At 36.3% G+C, this 26,599-nt stretch overlaps 4 protein-coding genes across 4 annotated transcripts; 2 read left to right on the top strand and 2 right to left on the bottom strand.

The window, feature by feature from the left end:
- The first annotated feature begins 3,722 nt into the window (after positions 1 to 3,722).
- LOC133796695 (FT-interacting protein 3-like) lies at positions 3,723 to 8,651 on the top strand. The gene is made up of 2 exons (XM_062234323.1): positions 3,723 to 3,997; positions 5,240 to 8,651. The coding sequence occupies exon 2, from the start codon at positions 5,286 to 5,288 to the stop codon at positions 8,304 to 8,306; it is 3,021 nt and encodes a 1,006-aa protein (XP_062090307.1). The 5' UTR covers positions 3,723 to 3,997; positions 5,240 to 5,285; the 3' UTR covers positions 8,307 to 8,651.
- A 653-nt stretch (positions 8,652 to 9,304) lies between these two features.
- On the bottom strand, positions 9,305 to 23,368 carry LOC133795243 (uncharacterized). The gene is made up of 2 exons (XM_062232697.1): positions 22,808 to 23,368; positions 9,305 to 9,796 (listed from the first exon to the last, which is right to left on the bottom strand). Exons 1-2 carry the CDS (start codon positions 23,366 to 23,368, stop codon positions 9,305 to 9,307), a joined length of 1,053 nt encoding a protein of 350 aa, XP_062088681.1.
- Positions 10,853 to 12,163, top strand: LOC133796697 (putative ripening-related protein 1). The gene has a single exon (XM_062234325.1). It carries the CDS (start codon positions 11,555 to 11,557, stop codon positions 12,122 to 12,124), a length of 570 nt encoding a protein of 189 aa, XP_062090309.1. The 5' UTR covers positions 10,853 to 11,554; the 3' UTR covers positions 12,125 to 12,163.
- On the bottom strand, positions 13,306 to 14,070 carry LOC133796696 (kiwellin-1-like). Its single transcript, XM_062234324.1, has one exon. The coding sequence runs from the start codon at positions 14,018 to 14,020 to the stop codon at positions 13,448 to 13,450; it is 573 nt and encodes a 190-aa protein (XP_062090308.1). The 5' UTR covers positions 14,021 to 14,070; the 3' UTR covers positions 13,306 to 13,447.
- Positions 23,369 to 26,599: the final 3,231 nt, after the last annotated feature.

Below are 26,599 nucleotides of genomic sequence, written 5' to 3' on the forward strand. Positions count from 1 at the left end.
CCCATTGTCCCTTTGTCCTTGCCTGGGGGCTTCCCTTCATTGGCGATGGCATCCTCGAGCTTGATATATCGATAAGCTCGATCCAAAAATTCCTGGGTAGTTCTGACCCCATGTTTTCTGAGGCTGTCCCAGAGAGGCGTGTGGCGCTTAACTCTTGCGGTTATGGCCATCATCTTGCCTTCGTCTCCCACTGTTTTCGCCCCAGCCGCTGCTCGCATAAAGCACTGGACGTAATCCTTCAATGGCTCTCCGTCTTGCTGGCGTATTTCGACCAGCTGATTTGCCTTAGTCGGGTGCACACGACCCGCATAGAACTGTCCGTAAAATTCTTTCACGAACATTTCCCAAGAAACTATACTTGCAGGAGGGAATTTGAAAAACCACTCCTGTGTGGCATCAGAAAGTGTTGCAGGGAAGATCCTGCACCGAGCGTCTTCGGACACTTTCTGAATGTCCATTTGTATCTCAAATTTGTTGACGTGAGATATCGGGTCACCATGCCCGTCAAAGTTTGGAAGCGTAGGCATCTTAAACTTGCTAGGAGTTTCTGCCATAGCTATCCTTTGGACGAAAGGAGTGCCATTTCTCCTATCGTGGTCGATATAAGATGTTCTTCCCCCGACCAACTGCTGCACTGCCTGGTTGAGGGCATCTATCTGGGCCTGCACGGTGCCAGGATCGTCGGGGCCTCTGGTGCTGGGGGAACATACTCGTCGTGCCGCTCGCGGCGATCGTTGAGTACGTCTCTCCTCCGCTGCTTGCTAGCTCCGAGCCAGTTGAAGACGTTATTTTGTTTGGGCTGCCCCCCAGCGTCCCGTCTTTCGGGTTGGTCATCCCTAAGTGGCAGGCTTCTGCTCCCACCTCTTTCTTCATTCCTCCGACCGGAATTTCCCCTGCCTGAGTCGGCTTCGTTATAACCATGGCCGTCTCTAAATCTTGATTGGCTATGGTGGGATCGACTGTTCCCTCGGTTGCCTTCCCGAACTGGGACCCCCAGAGCGTTAGAGGGTGGCATGCGTTGGTCGGTAGGTCCCCGTGCATTATCATGCCGAGGGGGGCCTCGGACCGCAGAGCCTGACTCTGAGTTCCTCCTGTTACCAGGAGGACGCTGTCCTCTGCTCGGAGGGTTTGGCTCATCGCCCCTATGGCGTCTAGGACTGCGAGGCGGCTGCTCGGCCCTATTCTGCCTCTGTTGCGAGGGATTGCTGCGACCAGCTTGGGATAGAGGCTGTGCTTCAGGGTCCCTTAGCGGGACATCGTCCTGAGGCATCGGTGGCTGCTCAGGCCTTTGTGGGCTCGAGGGCTGGATAGGCAGGCTAGGATTAGGACCCCTGTGTGGCGGTCCATTCACAGGTTGATCAAGTTGCGAGGCAGGTGCAGCCTAGTTCCTAGCCAGTTGTAGGGCTGCTTCGAGGGCTGCCATGGCTTCCCTCTGGCGGCGGTCCATCTCCGCCTGTCTTTCACTCAGCTCCAGGCGCTGCCGTTCAATTTCCTGTTGCTGCCGCGCCATAATTTCAGCAGCACTTTCCTGGCTGGCCCTCAGATTGGCCAGTTCCTCCTGCAATACCCCCAGGGTATTCTTCAGCGTCTCGGAGTCCATCTCTTCCTCATCAAATTCCAAATGTGGCTCATCTTCAGTCACATTTGGAGGAGGAGGAGGCGGGTGAGATGGTGCAGCGCTGGCCGCCTGTCCAGTTTTCTTGGTAGTTTTCGCCATTGATCTTTCAACGATAATGTATCAACTCTCAATGAAAGCACCAGAATGTTGACCTTGATTTTGGCCAACTGACACGGAGTCAAATTTGCTTGATGTGGACTAACACGTTGAAATGAATGTAATGACAAAAAACAATAAAGAACACAAAAGTTTATAGTGGTTCAGCCCCAGAATCTGGTAACAACCTACGTTCACTTGAATTATTATTGATATAGGATTCAAATGAGTGATCAAAGAACTAGGGTTCAATGAGTTTCACTAACCTCTGAAGAACAAGAAAATATATCAAATAGAATCACTCTAGTATCAAATAATTTGAAAGCCAAAAGTCTCTTCCTTAAGCTATCTTTCTCTATTTATAGGCTCAAGGGGGATTAAATTAATTTGTTACAAATATTATTTCCTAAATAATCGGATACTCAGGAAATCATGGGAGTCAATCTCGGGATTGACTAAGATCTTTATAAAAATATCATGAGACACGCGGAACCTGCGACCATACTGGTCGTAGGTAAACTTCGACTGCCTTTTGTTTGCAATATCTCTACTGGTCGATACCCTAGCAGAACTCTGTCAGGTGCCAGCCACGTGTCCAGAAATCACTTGCCACGTCATTCGTGCCTGTTTTTTGGATAACACTATGCTATCACAAACCACACCCTAAGTTTTGGTCATTTCCCAAATATTGTGATTTTGTATTTCTTTTAGAAAAATGAATATTAGACTTACAGGTTAGGCAGAATTCATAAAGTCGCACATATCTCACAACCAATCAAGCCGATTACAATAATGGAGTAAATAAATATAAGAACAACATCATTCCCTACAAAGACACAACGATAGAGAGACCAAAATAGGAAAGGATCATGAACCCCAAACAAACACACAAATCGATGGTTCGTCTTTTAAAAATATTACAATATAATAACAATGTTACAAAACGAATCAGCAACACATAAACAATATAGATCGAGCAAAATGACATATCGCAACAAAACTGGCACAAGTCAAAGTGACAAACGACAATATTACAAAAACAACATACACACAAGAGATAAAGAGGATAGATTTAAAAGTATGATAAACAATATACTGTAGCTAATTCAGTTTAGTTAGTTTTGTTTTACTGTTAGTTTTCTTGCCACGTCTTCTCTGTTTTAACAGAGTTAGTTTGTTCAAGCTATCTTTCAACAGTTACTCTTTGTATCTCCTTCATATATAAATAAAGGCTCAACTCAAGACTCTGTAATGCTTTTACAGTTCTTTGAGATTCAGTTCAAGAAATTAATCCAGATAAAATTTGTGTCTTAATTAGAAAGTAGAGCCAAAAGTTTCCTTAATTTTGTGTCTTTACTAAATACATAAAAACGTTTTTATTTTTCATTCCTTAATATTATTAAGCATGATTAATGTGTGCATTAGTAAAGAAAAAACGCTTTCTGCAATATCTAAATACAAACCTTTGGCAATAAATTTGTAAAGCACTAGTATCTAATTAATTCATTATGTTAAAATTCCCAAGTAGTTGTATAATACTCAGACAAATACAAAGACAAAAGCAAAGTCGTCTCTAATTTTGAAGATATTATTAGAGGTTGAAAAAGTTTAGGTGACAATAAAATGATTATAAATAACAAAAATATCAGAATTCAGAAATTGAAAAATAATAAATTAGTGTCTATCTCTAGAAATAAATATTCTGCAAATTAGGTAGAATTATGATTTATCAGAAAAGACATAATTAAATTTCTATAAGGCTTCAGAACTAAGCAAAAGAAGTAAATGCTATGTGCTTTCGAAAAACAAAAAACCAAAAAAACGAGGGAATTAATTAAACAAACACACAAAAAATATAATGACACGTGTCACATAGCTATTATAACGCGTAGTTTGAAGCCCGTTATTTCTTTCCACCGCCCTGTTTTGTTTTGAATAAACGCATACATGACTTCACAAAGAGGAAGCTCTGTTCTATAAAACATTCTTAAACTAAACAACAAAACTAACCCAATTAAAATTTATATATTAATGAGAGAGAGAAAATAGTGGACCAAAGACCTTTTCTCTTCTGCTTACTATTCCTCGGTTTCGAAGACTCTTTTCTTTGTATCTCTCTCTTTCTCTTTCTTGGTATTAACCATCCTGATAAGTTCATATCCTTGTTATTTGCAGAATTTTCTCCAACGTTTATATGTGCAACTCTCTCTCAGTCTCCTTCAAAGGGTTTTTTTCTATAAAGTTTCAGCTTCTCAGCCTTTAACTTATTAAGCTTAAAACCAGGTGCGTTTTATCTTTGTTTGAATATTACCTAGTTATCTGACCTTTCTTTATCGGTGGGATGGGTTTCCTCTATTTGTTTCATTGATGTTTTTTGCTGGGTTTGTTGTTCATTTTTTTTAAGGGAAAAGAATTGCTGAAAGGTCAAGCTTTTTTTTTATTCATTCTTTTACGCCTTCTTCTGTGAGCTAATGATTTTTGTTTTTTTGAAATTTAAAATTTCGAAATATGTTTTCTTTTTCTTTTTGGCCAAAGGGTAACTTGGCATCTTTTTTTTTTTTTTTTAGTTTTTCTTCAATTTTTAATTTTAGATGATAGAATTTTCGGTGTACTCGTCTCTATTTTTTGTTTTTTTTTTTTCTTTTTTGGATGATCGGTTTTGCTCGAGTCGTGAATTTTTATTTATAATTTTATTTTTAGGATTTTCTGGAATTTAACCCTAAAAGCACCTTGAACTACAATAAAAAAAGAAAACAAATATGAATTAGTTTTTTATTATATATAATATTATAAAAAAGATAGAAAAATTTATAGAGGATTCTGAATGTTCTTGCTTCTGCTTTTGGGTCACTAAGAGAAGCGGATTTGGTTGTTTGATACTACTCTTTAGAATCTCAAAAAGTCAAGGTGTTTTTCCTGATTTCCCCCTTCTTTTCTAAGATACTGTATTTTTTGGATTCTAATTACATAGCTTCAAATTCAAGCTAAATCATTCGAACTTTTTCATCAGAATCTGCCTTTTTCCCCCGGATTGAAAGGTTTATAGATTCCTGTCCTTTACTTTATCATTTTTTTTCTTAGGTGAATCTAAATTATTATGAATTGAATTTTGATTGTATTTTATTAGTGGAGTAAAATGTAGACAAAAATTTAGTTTTAATCTCTCTCTTCATTGGGTTTCTGCGTAAAGGTCTCTAATGACCGAATAGAAGGGGGAATAAAGTCGGTTTTGCAAAATCTAACAAGTACCCAGACATTAAATAATAGTAGTAGTGCTAAATTTAACTGTAGATTGTATGAAGCGACAACATAGGCTTTCCTTCTTCAGTGCTCAGTTAATAAAATCTTATGAGTGTCTGTTTTTTTTTTTTGCAAGTAAATTTTTTATTATTGATTCTTGTTAAGTAATGACTAAATGAAGTTATCTCATGAAACTAGCTCATAATCTTCATATGTGAAGCGGCGACTTGTTTTGTTCTCATAATTTTTACTCCGTTGATGACCTTTTTGTTTTCTCTATTTCAGGTTTCTACTATTTTGTAACTTCAAACATAAGTCCAACTAAGTTTCAATGAGCAACCTCAAGTTAGGGGTTGAGGTAGTGGGAGCTCACGATCTCATGCCCAAAGATGGTCAAGGTGCATCGAATGCTTTTGTTGAGCTCCATTTTGATCAACAGAGATTCCGAACGACAGTGAAAGAAAAAGACTTGAACCCAGTTTGGAACGAGAGTTTCTACTTCAACATTTCTGATCCAACCAATTTGCATAATCTCACTCTTGAGGCCTTCGTCTACAACCTTGGCAAGAACAACTCGAAATCCTTCCTTGGAAAAGTCTGCCTCACGTCGACATCATTTGTTCCCTATGCTGACTCGGTTGTTCTGCACTACCCTCTTGACAAACGACACTTCTTGTCTCGTGTGAAGGGAGAGATTGGTCTGAAAGTGTTCGTTACAGATGATCCAAGTATAAGATCATCAAATCCGCTTCCTGCCATGGACCCCCCTGTTAAGATTGAGGCAAGACAGCCAAAAGTTCCAAATTTCGTCTCGAATTTGTTCTCAAATGAAAAATCTGAGTCGAGAAACACATTTCATCATCTTCCCAAAGAAAGTCCAGCTGAACAGAAGAGTGTCGCAACTCCTCCGGTTGTAATTCAGCCTACGCAGAATTATGGGTTCTATGAGATGAAATCAGAACCTCAGGCTCCCAAAGTTGTTAAGATGTTTACAGGCGCCCCACAGCAGCCAGTTGATTACACTATAAGAGAGACAAGTCCTTTTTTGGGTGGGGGACAAGTTGTGGGAGGCCGAGTTATCCCTGGAAACAACAGGCCTACGAGCACCTATGATCTCGTGGAAAAGATGCAGTACTTGTTCGTAAGAGTTGTTAAAGCTCGTGATCTTCCTTCAATGGATTTAACAGGCAGTCTTGATCCTTATGTCGAGGTGAAAATTGGGAACTTCAGGGGAAAGACGAAACATTTCGAGAAGAAGTCGAATCCCGAATGGAATGAGGTTTTTGCATTCGCCAGGGACAATCTTCAGTCCTCTGTTCTTGAAGTAGTTGTGAAAGACAAGGATCTTGTTATGGATGACTTGGTTGGGACCGTCCGGTTTGATCTCCATGAAGTTCCATCTCGAGTTCCGCCAGATAGTCCTTTGGCTCCTGAATGGTATCGGCTTGTGGACAAGGACGGGGACAAGAAGAAGGGGGAGCTTATGCTTGCGGTTTGGTATGGAACTCAAGCTGATGAGGCCTTTCCAGATGCTTGGCATTCAGATGCAATTGGTCCGACAGATAATGCTCCGTCGGCATTGGCACACATCCGATCGAAAGTTTACCATTCTCCTAGGCTGTGGTACGTCCGTGTCAATGTGATTGAGGCGCAGGATTTGGTTGTTGCAGATAAGTCGCGAATTCCGGATACATATGTGAAGATTCAGCTTGGCAATCAGATTCAGAGGACTAAACCAGTTCAGGCTCGGGGTATGAATCCAATGTGGAACGATGATTTGTTGTTTGTTGCTGCTGAGCCATTTGAAGAACAATTGGTCATCACGGTTGAAGACCGAACTGGACCCAGCAAAGATGAGACCCTCGGGAGAGCCGTTATTCAGTTGCACACGGTTGAGAAGCGAGCTGATGATCGGAACATTCGTGACAAGTGGCTACCTCTGGAAAAATCTATGTCTGCTGCCATGGAAGGGGAAAACAAGAGTGAAAGCAAGAAGGAGAAATTCTCCAGTAGAATTCGTGTTCGGGTTTGTCTCGATGGAGGATACCATGTTCTTGATGAGTCCACTCACTACAGCAGTGATCTTCGCCCCACAGCAAAGCAGCTATGGAAATCCTCCATTGGTGTTCTTGAACTCGGAATCCTTGGCGCTGATGGGCTTCATCCGATGAAGACAAGGGACAGTAGAGGCTCGTCGGACACATACTGCGTTGCCAAGTACGGTCACAAATGGATCCGAACTCGGACCATAATCAACAGCCTGAACCCGAAATACAATGAGCAGTACACTTGGGAGGTTTACGACCCTGCAACGGTTCTTACCATTGGAGTTTTTGACAATGCTCAAATCGGTAGCTCTGATGGTAGCAAAGACGTGAAAATCGGCAAGGTTAGGATTCGAATTTCAACTCTTCAGACAGGCCGAGTTTACACTCATTCTTACCCCCTACTTGTTCTTCATCCTTCTGGGGTGAAAAAAATGGGGGAACTTCACTTGGCCATAAGATTCTCCTGCACTTCGTTGACAAACATGATGTTCAAGTACACTCGACCCCTTTTGCCCAAAATGCACTACATTAGGCCTCTAACCGTGATTCAACAAGAGTCGCTGCGTCACCAGGCCGTCAACATAGTGGCCGCAAGGCTGAGCAGGGCTGAGCCTCCTCTGCGTAGGGAGGTGGTTGAGTACATGTCCGACGCTGACTCGCATCTATGGAGCATGAGGCGCAGCAAGGCCAACTTTTTCAGGTTAATGACGGTCTTTTCGGGCTTACTCTCCGTAGGAAAATGGTTCGGAGAAGTCTGCAGATGGAAAAACCCCGTCACAACAGTACTAGTACACGCCTTGTTCGTCATGCTGGTTTGTTTTCCCGAACTCATACTTCCAACCGTTTTCCTTTACATGTTCTTGATCGGGTTATGGAACTTCCGGTATCGGCCAAGTAACCCTCCTCACATGAACACGAGGATCTCGCACGCAGATGCTGTGCACCCAGATGAGCTAGACGAAGAATTCGACACTTTCCCAACATCCCGGCCCACTGATATTGTCCGGATGAGGTACGACCGGTTAAGGAGCGTGGCCGGGAGGATACAAACTGTGGTGGGAGACATTGCCACTCAAGGGGAGCGCTTGCAGGCGCTGCTCAGCTGGAGGGATTCTCGGGCCACAACTATTTTCATAGTGTTCTGTCTTGTTGCTGCCATTGTTTTGTACGTGACTCCTTTTCAAATTCTGGCCCTTATCTCCGGGTTTTATGTCATGAGACACCCAAGGTTCAGGCGAAAGACGCCATCGATGCCCCTTAACTTCTTCCGACGGCTCCCGGCAAGGACGGATAGCATGCTGTAGAAGGTTGGTTGAAAGTGAAACTGCTCTTCTTAATTTGTATATGTCCTAGACTTGCTAGCCAGTGTTTTTGAACCTTGTGTTTTCTGGGTTATTGTTTGGGAATGGAATGCATGTAAAACCTTTGTAGTAATCAAGATTATTGGGGTTTATATAAAGTTAGAACTGTGTATCTAGAAGGTCCGGTCTCCGGTGAACTTATGTTTAGATGATCTTCTTGTTTTGTATTAGTTGTTTATGTTCTTTTTAGCTGTTAAAAAAAGGCAGGTTTTATCGGTTTACTGTGTAAATCTTTATCTTCAATAGCAACGAAGAAGATCAAATTATAAGAACCTTTTCATCTTTCAATCCTTTGGAGCCATCATATTAATTTGTCTGTTGATACTTGATGAAAAAAAAAAAAAAGGTAACAATAAAATCTTAATTTTGCCTCTGTTTTGTATGTCAGTGATTTTCAATGGTGATTAGATAATTTTTCGGTTTAACTGATTTACTAGCAGCTGTAAATTGACCAAACCTGTAAGGCCAAGATGTGTGTCCTCCATGTGGGATTATATTGACCAGCCAACTTTAATAGCAATGACAATAGCCTAAACTATTCAATAATTGGAAGAGCAACAAACTATGGTTAGTTTTGTAGCTTTCAACTCCAGCTTTCTCAGTTGGGTGTCTGTGCTTTTATTCTAGAGAAACTTATAATCATGACGCAGTAACCAAATTCAATAAATTGTGGAAGGTTTGTTCCATTGTGGGATAATTGTATCAAGATTTCGCTCATAATCTGTTTTCCTTCTTATAGATTGTGCTGCTAATGATGTAAAATTTTCTTTTCAATAGACAACAGGAAGGCAATATTACTTTACTGAAAATGAAAAGGAGTATATTACAAGAAAATAAAACAGAAACTAGAATAAAAATGGCAAACTAAAAAAATGCAACAACCTCAAGTCACAATGCAGTACAAATTACAAGATAAAACATAGCTATAGAGAAAGGGGAAATCAAGGTTGAGACCAGTAAATATCCAATCCACCCCAATCGCCTTTGGGGACTCCTAATGCCTTCCAAACAGCTTTAGAAGCATCAACAATGTTATTAGGACATGGGGGCTGATAATCATGATCGGCATCACACCCTGCTGTTGAATCACACTCATCCACAACCATTGCACTCACACTTCTCCCATTACCATATATGGTTATGTTCTGTAAACACCTCTGCATATTGTTGAACCAACCTGTGGACAAGGCCACCACCGGAGTGTTGTCTGAGTGGTAATTGTTGTCGCATTCTGAGGGTCCGCCGCCATCTCCGCCCTTCTCAAAGCTGTTGATTGTCAGAACTGCCTTGGTTTTGCCAGACACCCTTGGTGAGCACTCGTAGGTAGTATACAACTTGCCTTGCTTGCAGCAATCAGAGTCATTTTCAGGGTTGCATTGTCCTGGAGGAGGCTTCCGCCCTTTTATTTTGCCACTAGGATTGCAAGTTTTGGCCTCAATGGTCAACCACTGTGTCACCACAAGCAGGAAAATGAGGAAAAGGGTCTTAGAGCAAAATTGGTTCTTCATCCTTTTGAATTTCTTTTCTTTTCTCAATCTTTCTTTCTTTCTTTTTGGGTTCGATTGGTGAAAGTTGATTTAGAGGTTGGCTCTATATATAGAGACCAAGTAGTAAGTACTACTTGAAAGGATAATTGTCCCTTTTGTTTGTGTCTCAAACTATGACATTTTTGCAGTCTTTATTTCAAATAAGTGAGCAGTTCAAATGGCCATACTTATTGTATTTTTGTGACCATAATTCTCCTAAATGATTCAGAATCTACGTGGCGTCCTGGCAAATTTAGAGCCACTAAATGTCAAAAGAGGGTACCTGAGAATGATGCTTAATTTCAGTAATTTATTTGCCATCACGAATTTTATACAAATGGCCTCACAGAGGCACGCAAAGAGTCCATTATTGTGAAACAAACAATAAATTTATTGATGAGTTCAATTAAGCTATTATTATCACCTTTTTTTAGTTCATATTAAGGGAATCAGATTGTTGATGAGTTCAATTAAAATAAATTACTATATATTAGACTTGAGAAAACTTTGCACGTAAGTGATTTTGGAATCTTGCTTCTTAGAAAAATTAAAAAAATATTATATATATTTTGGCATCTTGCTCTACTTAGGAGCAAAAAAATATCTTGAATTTCCTGATAACGAGATATTGAATGAGCCAAAGAGGTTAACAATGAGAACTTTCCCTTTCCTATGCTACATCTGAATAATATAATTTTAAATTCATTTAACCATAAATCCTTCGGAATCATAAGCTTCCATTGAAATTCACTTAAGAAAATAAATTTGTCACCGTTTTAACTATATTATATAAAAATGTACACATAAATGTTTATCCTTTGGTTATGGGTTATAATTTCTAAGGACGCCAAATTACGCCTTTGACCATGTTATCTTGACATTATATGTCAATTATCTTTGTGACGTTTTATCAGTCACAATCACTCCAAGCCTCGTGTTAGCCGCAGCACTGATGATTTTAGAGCTAACCACAATGATTGAACTCACGAATTTCATTATACTGATACGTACTAAAATAGTCTTTTTCAATATAGATCAGCAAAAAGGGATATTATTCTCTTTAACAAATGATATTTGTTCATTATGGAACACATATATTTGAGATAAATCAATATCTATTGAGAAAATACTGCTATTTTGCCCCAGCATCCAAGTCATCACCTCTAAGTTAGAAATTTGTCTTGGTATTATTATAAGTAAGCAAATGTTTTTGCCCCAAGAACCGTCCAACGATAACACCCTCTCTCGATCTGCCTTCTTTATTATTATTTTTTATATTTGAAAAAAAAGTACATAGGAATCTGATTTTTTTTTGTGAAACACTATATGAGTGGATTTGACCGTTATTATAACATGTACAATATCTTCACTATTCTTATAATCAGAAGAATTTGGGACTAATTTTCAAACCTTTGCATGTTGATCAGTACGTACCGTATTGTTGATAGTGATCTGCTAACAAAACAGCTACGTCGTAGTGGAATATTCTAATACACTATTTATTATCACATATATGTATATATAATAATCTCTGTGATGTATATATTTTAAAAGTAGCGTGGTGCTAGATCGCTATATAATAAGTATTAAATCTCATGCAAAGCAAAACATGTTATTATAACACACAAAGCAGCTCTTAAGAATATTAAAAAGATAGTCAGAAATATGTCGAATAATAATCATATTTTTCTTGTGGGATTAATAATTCTCTTTCTAACAATATTAATATGTTGTGACGAGGCTGCCGCCTCAAAATGTCGCCCGAGTGATAGAATCAAGGGAAAGAAGCTTCCACCGGGCCAATGCGTGGAGGACGACCTGTGCTGCGTGGAGGGCAGGATGTACGAAGTCTACGAGTGCTCCCCCTTCGTTACTGCACACACCAAGGCCTATATGACATTCAACAGCTTCGAGGGTAGAGGGGACGGTGGCGCCCCAGCCAAGTGTGACAACCGCTATCACTCGAATGACACGCCGGTGGTGGCGCTGTCCACGGGGTGGTACAAAGGTGGAAGCAGATGCCTCCACAATGTCACCATCACGGGTCCCAATGGGCGGAGTGTGGAGGCGATGGTGGTGGACGAGTGTGATTCCTCTGTGGGGTGTGGCAAAGATCAGGACTACCAACCTCCATGCGCCAACAACGTCGTTGATGCCTCCAAGGCTGTTTGGAAAGCTCTTGGTGTTCGTCTAGAAGACTGGGGTGACTTGGATATTACGTGGTCCGATGCTTAATTTATAATTATATAGTTTGCTTATCTGCCTCTCTCTCTCTCTCTATAAATATATATATATATAATTTGATTTTGTATGATTCTTGCGTCATCTAATTCTAAATCTATCATACTTCTTAGTGTGTTCTGTTTAGTATGGACAATGAAAATATGATAATTTTCTTTTTCTCCGTTGTGGTAATTATATAAAGAAAAATCACGACACTTGGATCGTGAATTTCATTTGATTTTTTTTTATTCTTATAAAATTTAGGAAAAAGTTTGGTATCCAAGTTGTCCTAAGAACACTACATAGCTAAGTGAATTAATAAAATTAATTTTCTTATATACATATGTAGTAAACATAATGTATAAATTAGACAACTCGTTAACATTTCGAAGGCAAAATATAATATGGAATGACTGACTGCTTGCATGTTAGCACATATCTTTTTAAAACAATTTACCCTAAATACCCAACAATTAAAAAGTGTGAACATAATATTTTAGTATATGAGTTTATACAAAATATCAAATATATCTATCTCAGTTTTCATAAATACTAAAATATTATCCTTTGTTTTGTTGTTCTTACCAAAATAGTACCCTAACTTTTTTTTAGTTAAATTTATTTTTTCAAACCCTTTTACCTTCGCCTATATCTTTTATCTATAATTTAAATTAGTTTAATTCTTTTAATAAATTAATAATAACACTTAAACTTTGTTTTTAAGAACATATAAACTTCAAGAAATAATAAATGAAATAAAAAATAAGAATAAAATAAATACTTAAAATAAATAACATTAAGGATTATTATTTTATATTTAATTTTAACTTAAATAAATTTATAATATTATTTATTTAAAGTATATAAATTTATTTAAGTTTTATTATTATTTACGTTTCATCTAAATTTATTTAATTTATTAAATAAATATAAATAACTTGAATTAGTAATAAAATATATATAAGTGAGGGGTAAAAGTATATTTTAAAAAATATTTTAGACTAAAAATAGGTCTAGGTATCATTTTTGTATGAACAACAAAAGAGATAGTATCATTTTGATATTTATGAAAACTAGTAGGTATATCTGGTATTTTCCATAATCCTAGGGGACCAAAATGTTAAATTCCCTTAAAAAGTTCATAGAGTAAGAAATAAAGGGAAAAGAAGCTTTATTAATTATCATATTAGAAATACACCTGAAGGTACAAAATCAACATTCTACATTGACAAGAGACATGACCCCAAATAATAATAATTAGCCCAATTATTCAACCCTTCAGCATTCCCATTATACATATATGATAACAATTATTAGCATACAGAGAAAAGAAAATCATGCTCGAGACCAGAAGATATCGAGTTCACCCCGATCATGTTTGGGGACTCCTAAGGCCTTCCAAACAGCCTTAGAGGCATCCACAATGTTATTAGGGCATGGGGGCTGATAATCATGATCGGCATCACACCCTACTGTTGAATCACACTCATCCACAACTATTGCATTGACACTTCTCCCATTACCGTATATGGTTATGTTCTGTAAGCACATCTGCATATTGTTGAACCAGCCTGTGGACAAGGCCACCACCGGAGTGTTGTCTGAGTGGTACTTGTTATCACATTCTGAGGGTCCGCCACCATCTCCACCCTTCTGGAAGCTGTTGATTGTCAAAACTGCCTTGGTGTGGCTAGACACTGGAGGTGAGCACTTGTAAGTGGTATAGGCCTTCCCCTTTTTGCAGCACTCTGATTGATTTTCAGGGTTGCATTTTCCTCGAGGTGGCTTTTTGCCTCTTATTTTGCCACTAGGATTGCAGCTTTTAGCTTCATTAATGCTCAATAAATTGGTTGCAATAAGAAGGACTAGGAGAAAACAGAGAGCTAATGAAGAAGTATAGCTCATCATCTTTTCTATGAATTCTTTCTCTTGTACAAATTGATTTAGTGGTTGGCTATATATAGATAGATGAGTTTATATAGACACATTGCATGACTTTACTCTGTCTTTCCTTGCTTGATTTTTCTTAGAAGTAACGTTGGTGATAGCTTGAGGTTTGTTTAGTTATAAATAATAATAATATTATTAATGGCAGGGACACATAATAAGTACAAAGTTTATAAGGTAAATCACAAGAAAGAAATGGTAAAATCAGAATTTTGATTATATCACCATCTAATCTTATTTTTGTATTTTTATGATAATTTCTCTATCGGATGTTTAAATTGGGGCAGAATCCAAAACATATAATAAACATATTGCAGAATATGTTATTATGAGGGCCAATCATTAACAAGCATGAGCTGAATATGTTATTATGAGGGCCAATCATTAACAAGCATGAGCTGGTAAAAGCTTGATATGGTGGCAGATTCAGAATCTCAAATGTATATGTTAACATTTAAAATTAATAGAGTGCCCAGCTACGCAATTTATATGCTCTTCTCCATTTAGTAGTTTTACTAAATTAATAATTTAAAAGCATCTCTTGTGTGATATTTAATCTACAAACTAAACACTAGCTAGGCCGGGTAAGAATATTAATTTCACACGGTAACAGAAGATTCAATTTTGAATTTAACCAATGAGCCAAATTAAACCATAATAATTCCTCTATAAATAATCTGCTTTAACAAAGTACACTAGGCCATGACTATAATTTTCTAAATTATAAAAGGACAAATAACTTTTTTTTTCGTGGAACTATGACCATTGTAAAGTTTTGCTCTCTAAATTATTTTATGTGACAAAAATGCCCCGAACAATAAAAATCATTGAAAAATGTGCCTCTTCAGTTGCATTCTGTTAATTTTTTTGAATGGTTTGCTGATGTGATTGCAGGCCACATGCATAATTATAGTACAATGATCAATTTAACTTACTAAAACTAGCCGAAATTGAGTTTATTGGTGCTAAATATACAAACATTAGTTCTAAAAATGCATATACATACTCCTATAATTTATCATTAGACTACTATTTATACATGTAATTTCTGTCTAGAATCTCGAATCGTGCCACATTAGTGATACAAACCACACCAATTTGTGACAAAACCCGTAACGAAAATTAGCTCCTAGGACTGTACTAACGCAGATTTGGATGGAAACCGCAACCCAACACCTATAAAGAGATCATGAACCTTGATATAAGGAAGACGCCACAATTAAGGAATAAATGTTAGAATATTTTATATGGACTAACATAATTAAGTGTTGCTCACACAGTGTCGGTATTAGCATGTAATGATAACTATATAATCGGTAATGCATGATATTACCATCGGGCCATAATGGGATGGACATAACGTATTAACATGCTCAGGGCCCATGGACACGCTCTAAGACGTCTTTGGTCAGCCTATTGGGCCAAGACAACTAATTCTCTCACATTGGGCATGTAAGCCCAATTGGCCCATAATTCCTTATATAAAGGGTTGTGCTCTTGATTGATGATTAAGGTGGAATGAGTGTGGCTATGGTGTAGAGAGAATGATAAAGTAGTGTTCATTATTCCCAAGCTCTCCTTTTTTTCTCTATATGTGTAGATCAAAGAAGTGTAATCAACATGATTATTAGAGATCAAGGCGATAATTGGAGGTACGTATATTATTATATTAATACCCTAAATAAAATGTTTGATCATGGAAATTCATGAGCATGATTTGATATTGATTATTGTTTATTTAATGATCATTGTGTATTAATTATAACAATTGGTATCAGAGCCTGGACATTTGATTTTAGGGCTTATTAGAATAACTTTTTTTTTTTAAATCTGATTTACATAAAAAAAAAATCGAAATTATATATTATTGGTAGATAAAATCAGATTAGAGGATGAGTATTGAGTTTATCAATATTTTAGATTGTATTTTCCGTTTCGTTTACGTTGAAAACACCCAAAACTCCAAGCTTTTTCAAAGCTTGTTAATGGCCGAAAATGGCTATTAGATCTACGGGTTTCGAATGTTTATAAGTTTGAATGGGTACTGGAAATAGAAAGAGCATGAAAAATGGAGAAAAACCCCTCAAACGACATCAAAATCAGAGCTTTGGTGGCTAAAATCCAACGGGGTCAGAATTTGGGTTCGAAACGGGTCGAACAGACCCGCTGGAGGTTGAAGACAACCTCCGTCGTTTTTCTGATTTAGTGTCGTTTTTTGTTTTTTTTTGTCATTTTCCGAAGTGCTGTCGTTTTTTTATGATTTATGTCGTTTTCTGACAAATTACATGTAGTTTGCTGAAAAACTACATGTCCTTTTTGAGCATTTTTCAGCAAATTTTTTTTAAAACTTTTTTGGGCGCGTGAAGATTCCATTTTGGACCAAATTTTCACCATTTTGCTCATTTTAATTTTTCTCATTTGATTGTGTGATTATATTTTGGGTTTGGTCAATTTAAATTGTTAATTGACGCATAATCACATAATTAATTTGAATTAATTGTTTTCTCTCTCAATTTTATTTTTTTATTTATTTCATTGGATGAAGACATAATTATATTCATGCCATAAAAAATATTTGATAGATGATTAACATTTTTGATAATATAATTATGTTAGTGAATAATTAATTGAGTGCTTATGTACTCACTTATCGTGAGTCTAAGAATGTCAATTTTGTTATTCATAAAATTGTGAGAATTGTGATAAATTTATCGTTAATTAATTTAATCTCATACAAGGCCATTTTTTTATTTGTTTATCATTCCATAATTTTGTTATATATATGCCTTTCGTGATTTTGATAATTTTTTGTGAATTTCATTGTTGTTATTATTATGAATTCTTTCGGGCCATATACTATGGAAAATGTGTAATAAGATATTGGTCATGGTTTGTGCATTTATTATAAAAATTATTGTCAATATTTAATTAATATTTTTGGTAATAAAATTTGCTAGAAATACAAAAATGCGCAATCGGCCTTATTAGATAATTATGAGATTAAATTTTTTCATTGAATGTGTTGTGCTTACCTGACGTAAGTTTTCACATGTCAATTGTCGAAAATTGTGATTCATGTTAAATACTTTTCTCCCGTATCAATCACAATTAAAAACTATGATCCATACATGCAATTTAGTCATCCTGTCGATGATTTTACTGTAAAGTAGGATGCTTAGATGGTGAAGAAAACACATTAGATGTCATGAACCACACAATCTTTTCTACCCTATCGGTAGTGGATTAGCTGAATTTGGTTATGATATTTAAAGTAGTTGTCCTTACCTGCGCAAGAGTCATATGTTTTATTTGAACGACTTTAACATGATATGATCGTTTCCGTTGATAGATCAATGAGAAAGTTAAGAAAACGAGCAGATTGCATAATCCTTGTTTTCACATAGTGGCACTGCTCTAAGATATTTTTTTTTAGTATTAGGCAATCCTAAAACCTCTACCGCTTAGTTATCGGATGGGACTATAATATGTCTATCGATCTCTCATTAGAAAATTGGACTAGGCCTCGAAATTGATAAATCTTGAAATCATTTGAATTCAAAGATGCCAAGTTACTGCCTGCTCAGTGGGAGTATTGCGATGGGTGTCAGTTGGTTTTAGTAAGGTATATATGTGTCGATCGATCCCTATTGACAAATTTTATGAGGGTGGAATCACTTAGGAATTTTTCTTGGGCATCTAAAGTGATATTCCTACGTTTGCTACACAATGATGAGTTCAGGAGACTAGTACGTTGGTTTTGCGCCTTGAAATAGTTTCGGTGGAACTAATGAATCAATTATTACAATACTTTTATGCTTAAGGATCAAGATAAGGCATAGATCATAAGTTGACAAGTTTTGGATCAATATTACAATGGATGTATGATTGTCATTGTCTATTCCAAAGAGATGATTGTGTTAATTGTGAATGTCTGTAAATATAGTGAATTCAAGATAATGGGTTAATGCATATGTACTCGATATCATATTGTTGTTGCTAGTAAAATTGAGGATAGCTAAGCTATATTTAGGCAACAATTTTGGATTGATTTAAGTCTGAACAAAGTTTTCAGTATAGTGACTTTGATAACTTAGTTACAATTTTGGATGAGAAATGGAAAGAATAGAGGATATAAGTTTTTTGACTTATTCAATCTCAGTACACATATTCATCGCTAATGACTATCATAATTATTGATAATAGTTTTACAACCCAATTGTCCACAATGATTAATCTATAATGCATACAAATTTTGAGAGATATCGAGTATTTATCACTCTTTTGTTAAGATCTCTCATGCATTATTATCTTGAGCACAGTCTTCTCAAAGTTTTGACTCATCAAAGTTTGAAAGCTTTATAGTGGAAAACACCTAAGGGATTAAACCATGCATGCATAATGATATGCAGTCACTTTTTTATGTGTATTGTTTCTCGAAGTGACAAGGACACAACAAGACTGGTAAATAGTCTTAATTGTTGTACTCCATGCATCTTGGTTTGATGGTTGTTATTATATTTGAATGTCTCTCAGGCCAAATTATGTGTAGTATACATATCCTATCGATATGATATCATACATAATTTATTTGATTGCCTATTGCATGCTGGATATTAATATGGTGTTTGTTGATTATATTGGTCCAAGTGGGAGAGATATTTGAATCTTGTATGGACAAATATAATCACAAACATAATTTCATATTCACAACCATGTTAGTTGTTTTTCGAAAGAGACAATGTGAGATAAGTCTTTCGCAGCAACACTCAAGATACTAAGACTCAATGGATCATATCGTTTTATTCTGAATAGCCTCATGAATGTTGTGATTGAATAAGAATTTACATCTAAGGCTATTTCAGAAGTTCTAATATTATGAGGCAATATAGAACATTGCATTTGACAATCTTGGATTTTAATCATATGAGAGAAGATGAATATTTAAGTGTTTTATTGAGAATATCAAGTTTAATATGTATGGCTCTTCTAGCTATTATTTTTTATAAGTATATAAAGTTATCTATGTTGGAGTTTTAAGCTGGCATTAGACAAGGGTTAAAATTTTATTTAGGGAATAATTGGATTTATCCCTCATTTTGTTGCTTCCGCTGTTATTATTGATGACCTACAATTGGCCAGATTATTGTAAGAAACTCCATATGCGGACAAATAAAGATAAAGGATCGAGACAGTTTGATAAACCTGTGATTCCATACACGAGATAAGTTTAATTACATATACCTCTAAATTTGGAGAATTGATATGGTTATTTCATGATTTCCAAGCTATGATCAAGCGTGAAAGTTTAGGCTTAATCCCATAATAATTGGGAGATTTTCTTGATGGTGGTTCATTTTAAGAATAAGTTGTTTGATGGTTAAAGTAAGGTGAATTAAAGCCTATAGCTAGTCTCCACTATAACAATGAATTTGTTCATTACTATTATTGAGTTGTAAAGTGGTGACTATTTGGAAATCAATATATAAGGATGCAAGAACTAAATTCTTGTTTAAAGGACACCCGAGTTCAATGCATTAAATCCATTTTGAGGCAGGACATCAAGATAGTGATTACTGTAATTCTCAAAATAGTCAATTCGAAACATTATCGTTAGTCAACACTATATGAGAGATCAGTGGGAGCAATGATATGTTTATATTGTCACTTGATATAGTACATTGCTCATATCTTATGATTTTGATCTATTTTGGAGACAAATTAAGCCGTTATTTGATAATATCTGTCAGATGAAGAATTCTTGATAAACCTTGTATGGTCTAAAAATTTAGATTCTTCGTGATGAGATCAACGGTAGACTGAATTGTCTCATAGTTTGCATTGACTAACTATTGTAGTGATTAATGCTTCGATTTCATTGAGAATCTTTAAATAGTCTAAACTGTGATGTGTTATGAACGGCCTAAAGTCCATGATATTAGTAATGACGAGAGATCAAGTTTGAGATTATCTCACATATATGCTTATTGAAGGTAGCCTAGGGCTTACTCAAGTATACACATTCCTATCGTGATATCTGTTACATGCATGCTGAATTGGTACTTGAGTTGTCATCCTTATGGTACCAAGGATGTGTTAGCAATCGACAAACCAACATTGTGACATATAGTAGTTGGTTTTAGTGATATCGATTGGAAAGGCTGGATGGATGATAAAATCCACTTATAAGCATTCATGATTCTAGGAGGAGCTATTTTGTAATTAAATGTCATATGAATACCTACAACTTCCTCTCTCATACAAAGTGAGTATAATGGTAAGGGAAGATATATGTGATTAGGTGTTGCATGGACATTGACAGCATCCTCGTATGTGAAGGTAGAGTGTGTGGCGTGTTACGAGGACATTGATTGTACATTACAATTGCAATATTCCGTTTCAATGTTAAGAGTAGTTGACTCTATTGTGAACTTACTGAACTTATGTGATTAATATCGCAATGATATCTATCTCTCGGAACTTGGGGAGTAATATTGCTCCATTAATGATGATGACGTTCCATATGTAGTGAGAAAGTTGTGGAGTCCTCTATTAGTATCATAACACGCACTTACAAACAACATGCTAATGACTACACTGACACGAGTTACCTGAACGTATGTACTAAGAAGTCATTTCTTGTTTGGATTGTTGGGAGCCAAAGATGTATTTGATCAATGGGAGTCATTGTTTTTCATGTATGATCGACATGTTAAGGATTGCTATTGGTTGTTGAATATATGCATATTCTGGATAACTCTTTGATGTTGTGTGTACACACTTGTTGATGCAAGCCAGTGGCTTAGTCTCGGTTCTATGTTCGAGTGGATCCAGATGAGTAGTTATCATCATGTTTTATGAATCTCAGATGTCTCATTATGTATTATATTTGTGTCCTGTCGATACAATATGGTGCATAATTAGTTTATAGACATTATTGTTTCTTGAGATTTCTGTGTATTGATACTGTTGCTTAGTGAGCACATATTGGTGTAATTATGTAGTCCAAGTGGGAGAATGTTAGAATATTTTATATGGACTAACATAATGAAGTGTTGCTTACACAGTGTCGGTATTAGCATGTAATGATAACTATATAATCGGTAATGCATGATATTACCATCGGGCCATAATGGGATGGACATAACGTACTAACATGCTCGGAGCCCATGGACACGCTCTAAAACGTCTTTGGTCAGCCCATTGGGCCAAGACAACTAATTCTCTCACATTGGGCATGTAAGCCCAATTGGCCCATAATTCCTTATATAAAGGGTTGTGCTCTTGATTGATGATTAAGGTGGAATGAGTGTGGCTATGGTGTAGAGAGAATGATAGAGTAGTGTTCATTACTCCCAAGCTCTCATTTTTTCTCTATATGTGTAGATCAAAGAAGTGTAATCAACATGATTATTAGAGATCAATGCGATAATTGGAGGTACGTATATTATTATATTAATACCCTAAATAAAATGTTTGATCATGGAAATTCATGAGTATGATTTGATATTGATTATTGTTTATTTAATGCTCATTGTGTATTAATTATAACAATAAAAACTCGATTGATAAGTCAAGTATGAACATCGCAAACAAAATCTGATAAGTTCAAAAGTTCTTCAAACAACCAAAGATAAATCTATTCTCACGTTTTTTTATCAAAAGTATTCTATCATTTTATTGAATGAAATAGCCTATTTATCGACATTACAAGTTTTTAATTTCGTTCATAACATTAAAGGGAAAATTTAAAAAAAAAACTACCCTAAATAGAACAAAAAAATAAGGTTATTGCCCAAAACAGAAAAACGAAACTTCAAGTTTCTTTCTCTCCAAACTACACGCACCCCAACAAAGTACACTAAAACGTAAGCTAAAATAACTGGCACGTGCCATTTTTGTGTAATAAAAATAAAAACTAATCCCAACACAATATTTGAATTTAATCCCACAAAATATTCAAATTTCCTTGGGTGGATTATTCTACAACTAAAGCATGTTGACGCATCTTTGTTGAATATGTGGGCCTTGCTCCATTAGCCTACACGAATTGGCTTGAGCCAAAATCTATTGTATTAGCCCGTTCAATGCATCCTTGAATCTCTTTGCTCTTATTATTGGAGCAAGTGCTACTTCTAGTTGGGCTACATTAGCAATCTTTTCAAGAAATGATCGGAATGCAATAGAAGGGACACATGTTTAATGTTTTTTATAGTTCGAGGATTTTTGCTCCACAAAAAATTTAGGAGACAAAACTCTTAAAAGACGATACTTCAAGAGGAAAAATATTATTTGTCATGTCAAATCAAATAAGGTGACACCTTATAATTGGTTAGTGATATCTCATAATAATTATTAAATTAAATTGCACGAGACTCAATATTGAATTGCATGTAAATATACCAAGTGATGCCATTAGCATTTTATCTTTTCATATGTTACAATATATTAGCTCCGAAAGTCAATTTCATAAGAGTACCACTCTCGAATCTTTCGATGCATCAATCTACTCTTATCACCTTTTCGACTAATAATTAAAAGTATATAAAAAAGTAAGGGTAATAAAGTGAAGAATGGAAGCTAACAATTTCTGTTTTAATAGATAACACAGAAGATGCAATTACATTAATTCAGTTCAAACATAAAAAAGGAACGATAAACAAACAATACACAGCCTCAAATCATACTGAAGTAGAATACATGATAAGCTACCAGTTCATCACAATGATAATATTAGAAAGGAAATCAAGCTTGAGACCAGTAAATGTCAAGTTCACCCCAATCACCTTCTGGAACTCTCAAGGCCTTCCAAACAGCTTTAGAGGCATCCACAATATTATTAGGACACGGGGGCTGAAAATCATGATCAGAATCACATCCTGCTGTTGAGTCACACTCATCCACAACCATTGCATTCACACTCCTCCCATTACCATATATGGTTATGTTCTGTAAACACCTCTGCATGTTATTGAACCATCCTGTGGATAAGGCCACCACTGGAGTGCTGTCTGAGTGGTAATTGTTGTCACATTCCGAGGGTGCGCCGCCATCTCCACCTTTCTCAAAGCTGTTTAGTGTCAAAACTGCCTTAGTGTGGCCAGAGACTCTTGGTGAGCACTTGTAAGTGGTGTAAGACTTGCCTTGTTTGCAGCAATCAGAGTCATTTTCTGGGTTGCATTGTCCTGGAGGAGGCGTTTTTCCTTTTATTTTGCCGCTAGGATTGCAAGTTTTGGCCTCAATGGTCAACCACTGTGTGACCACAAGAAGGAAAATGAGGATTAGGGCCTTAGAGCAAAATTGGTTCTTCATCCTTTTCTATTCCTTTTTCCTCTCTTTCTTTATTTCTTTTGTGTTGGATTGGTGAAAGTTGGTTTAGAGAATGACTATATATAGAGATGAAATACTACTCGAAGTATAATTGTCTTTCCTTTATTTCATTACATGACATGTTTAGAGTCTTTCTACCAAATAAGTACGTTATTACATAGATATGCCGTTGGTGATAAAATGAGTGTACAACTATGGAAAGAAACAAGAACACATCAGCACAAAGTTGAATAATAAAAAAAGAGGAATAAATTAGTGTTGATTATATCACCAAGTTTGAGCCTACTTTCGTATTTTAGTGATGATTTCACTATCTGATTCTGAGTCCCTATTTACAAACTTAGCTTTAGCTTTGATCAAAATAATATGAAGAATTTTCGATTAGATGGTCAACGGAGATAATAAAGATTTGTTCTTGTTAGAGTGCTCTGTCTTAAGAAATTACTTACAATATATGTCAACCATTCTCATTATGGATCAATGGAACAACAATGAGCGAATCTTTACGTTAATGGAAATGTTGAAAAGTCAATATTTTATTACTGCCTGGGTAGTTTAATTACTAGAAAACCATTTAATACAATTACTGATTTAAAATCAGGCCTTTACATGAAAGGATGAAATTACCACCATAGAGTATTCTGTATTATATATATATATATGTTGAGTTAACCCATTAAGATACTAATGAGTCATTAACAGAGATTACCCATTAGGAAAATAGAGAGGAATTGAACTGCTGTTTTATCACAGCATGCATCATTTAGTATTTAATTAAGTTATTAAAAATCACAATAAATATACAAAGTGTGCTGTTGGCCTTTATCATAAGATAAGAATATTAATTTCAAAACGACTGTGCTTAGAACGGTCGAAGTTCTAAATCCTTCTTCGTTTTTTATTGCCAAGCATGAAATAATACGGAGCGGGATCCTCTGTCCTACAAAACAATAGTCTATCAAACGTCACTAGTTCAAGGATTTGACAAAACAATACATACAAGGATTTGACTCTCAGATGGTACATTTTCCTTGCGAGGGAGGGATGATTAATAAGTAAAGAGTACATTCATACATGATAACTCAACTAATTGCCTAACAAAACAATAGTCTATCAAACGTCGTCACTAGTTCAAAATTACATTAAATTTGACTAATCTAATCACGCGAATTGTATTTACGTTCTCATAATTATAACTAGATTTAGACAGTTCTTTATATATATATATATATATATATATGAAAAACTTATCTAGATTTTTATATATGAAAGATTTTACCTATCTTTCTAATTTTACAATATTTATCTAGATTTTATCTTGATATATGCTTGAACATTAAAAACAAAATCACAAGAGTCAACACACGAAATTACAAGCTTCATCTGCACTGAAAACTTATTACAGCCGACTAGTGCTTGGGTTCCCAGGGTAATAACTCTCACTATATCAAGATGTAATTTTACAATAACCAGTTCAAGATTAAACCTGTAAATTATACAATCTTTCTCAAAATACAGTGAAGTTTTTTACCTAAATAACTAAATTCCTTGGTTATAGATGCAAGATCCTCTTGCTTCAATGTTGAACTCCCTTCAACAATATTTCACATCCGAACACCTTCAGATCTATGGCGTCAAGACTCAACTGAAATCCCTTCAGCAATCACAACTTGACTTCAGAGCTTGCACAGAAACCTTGAATCACCATCAATGGAGTTTCTTGCAAGAACCTGCAAAAATCAACAGAACAAAAAGAAGAGTAATACAAAGCACAATCTCCAATAGTCTAATCTGAGAGAGTTGGTTGTAACTAATTAACCAGGCCAATATATATACTTAGCTACAATTAGGTATAAACTAGAAACAACCAACAATTGTTAATCACTAACAACCTTGCTGTACACACAGGCTAACGTGGATACTTACTAAAAAAACGAACAAACTCCAGACACAACATAAGACCATTCCAGACACGACTGGACCTAATTTGTCATACTGAAAATATTGGTCATTACAATCTCCCCCTTGACAAATTATGGTCAATGACAAACAAATCAGTGCAAATCAAAATATTAACCATGCAACCAACAAGAGTTGGACAAACAGTAAGCATAGTCTTGAACAGTCACAATAACGAACAAAATATAAAAGAGTCTGGAGAAACAGTAAACAAATTTTTAAACAACAAAAAAAAAATGATATGAGAAGTAATATAAGATCATCTCCCCCTTCATTGAGCATAATCTTTGACCACAATCAGTTGACAGCTGCATCATAGTGCTCCCCTTGGAGAGGTGCAGTGGAATCAGGAGCCAGAGCAATGGCATCAGGAAGCTCTGGTGGAGATGCTGTGGCCAACTCTGTGACAGCTGGAGGCACTGTAGATGAAACTGGGGGCACCTGAGATGTGACTGGAGCAAGAGAAGTAGACTCCCCCTGGACAGGAGCCGAAGCCTCAGGAGCAACTGAAGACTCACCAAACGAGTCACGATGAAATGCAGGTGGAGAGACATCGAGCGAAGGGGTAAACTGATAGCCATACTTAGTCTGAACAACCGTAGCTTTGACAGTTTGAATAAGCTTGTACATAGATGCCTCAAAAGCCAATTGCCGCTTCTGATATTTCTTGTAATGCTTAGTGAAATCCTTGAACTCTGTATACAACTGTACTTGCCAACTGGAATCAGACAAACCCTTAAACAAAGGAGTTTTGAGCTTAGATGGCTTCGAAGAAGAAGGAGCAGTGGAAGGAACCTTCTTGTTGAGAACCGCCAGAAAACTTTTAGACAAAACAGGATTCGCAACCGGGAAGTCATGCGTGGTCAATGGTGGTTTTGCAAGCTGAATAATCTTCTGAATCAAACTTGGATAAGGCAACTTGTTGCGAGTACCAATGGAGGAAGCCACATCAAAAATTCGATCATAGATGAGACTAGACAAATCAATGGACACCCAAGTGCCCACAGCATACAGAAATTTACCAATCTCAAGTGTAATAGAGGATAGGTGAGAATTGGGAAACCAATTATATAAGACCACTCGATGAAGGACTCTATAGAATGGAGTCAGCTTTGTTACAGGGATATCATGATTTCCCCAAACATAATCAGACTGGCCAGTGAGAACTTGACCCATGGTAGTTTGAACTGGACTGTAGGATTTATTATATGCAGGTTTAAGTACTTTTGGAACTTTGAGTACATGAGCTATAGT

The sequence above is a fragment of the Humulus lupulus genome, chromosome 8 (genome assembly GCF_963169125.1).
Source record: "Humulus lupulus chromosome 8, drHumLupu1.1, whole genome shotgun sequence".
In the NCBI taxonomy this organism is placed as follows: Eukaryota; Viridiplantae; Streptophyta; class Magnoliopsida; order Rosales; family Cannabaceae; genus Humulus; species Humulus lupulus.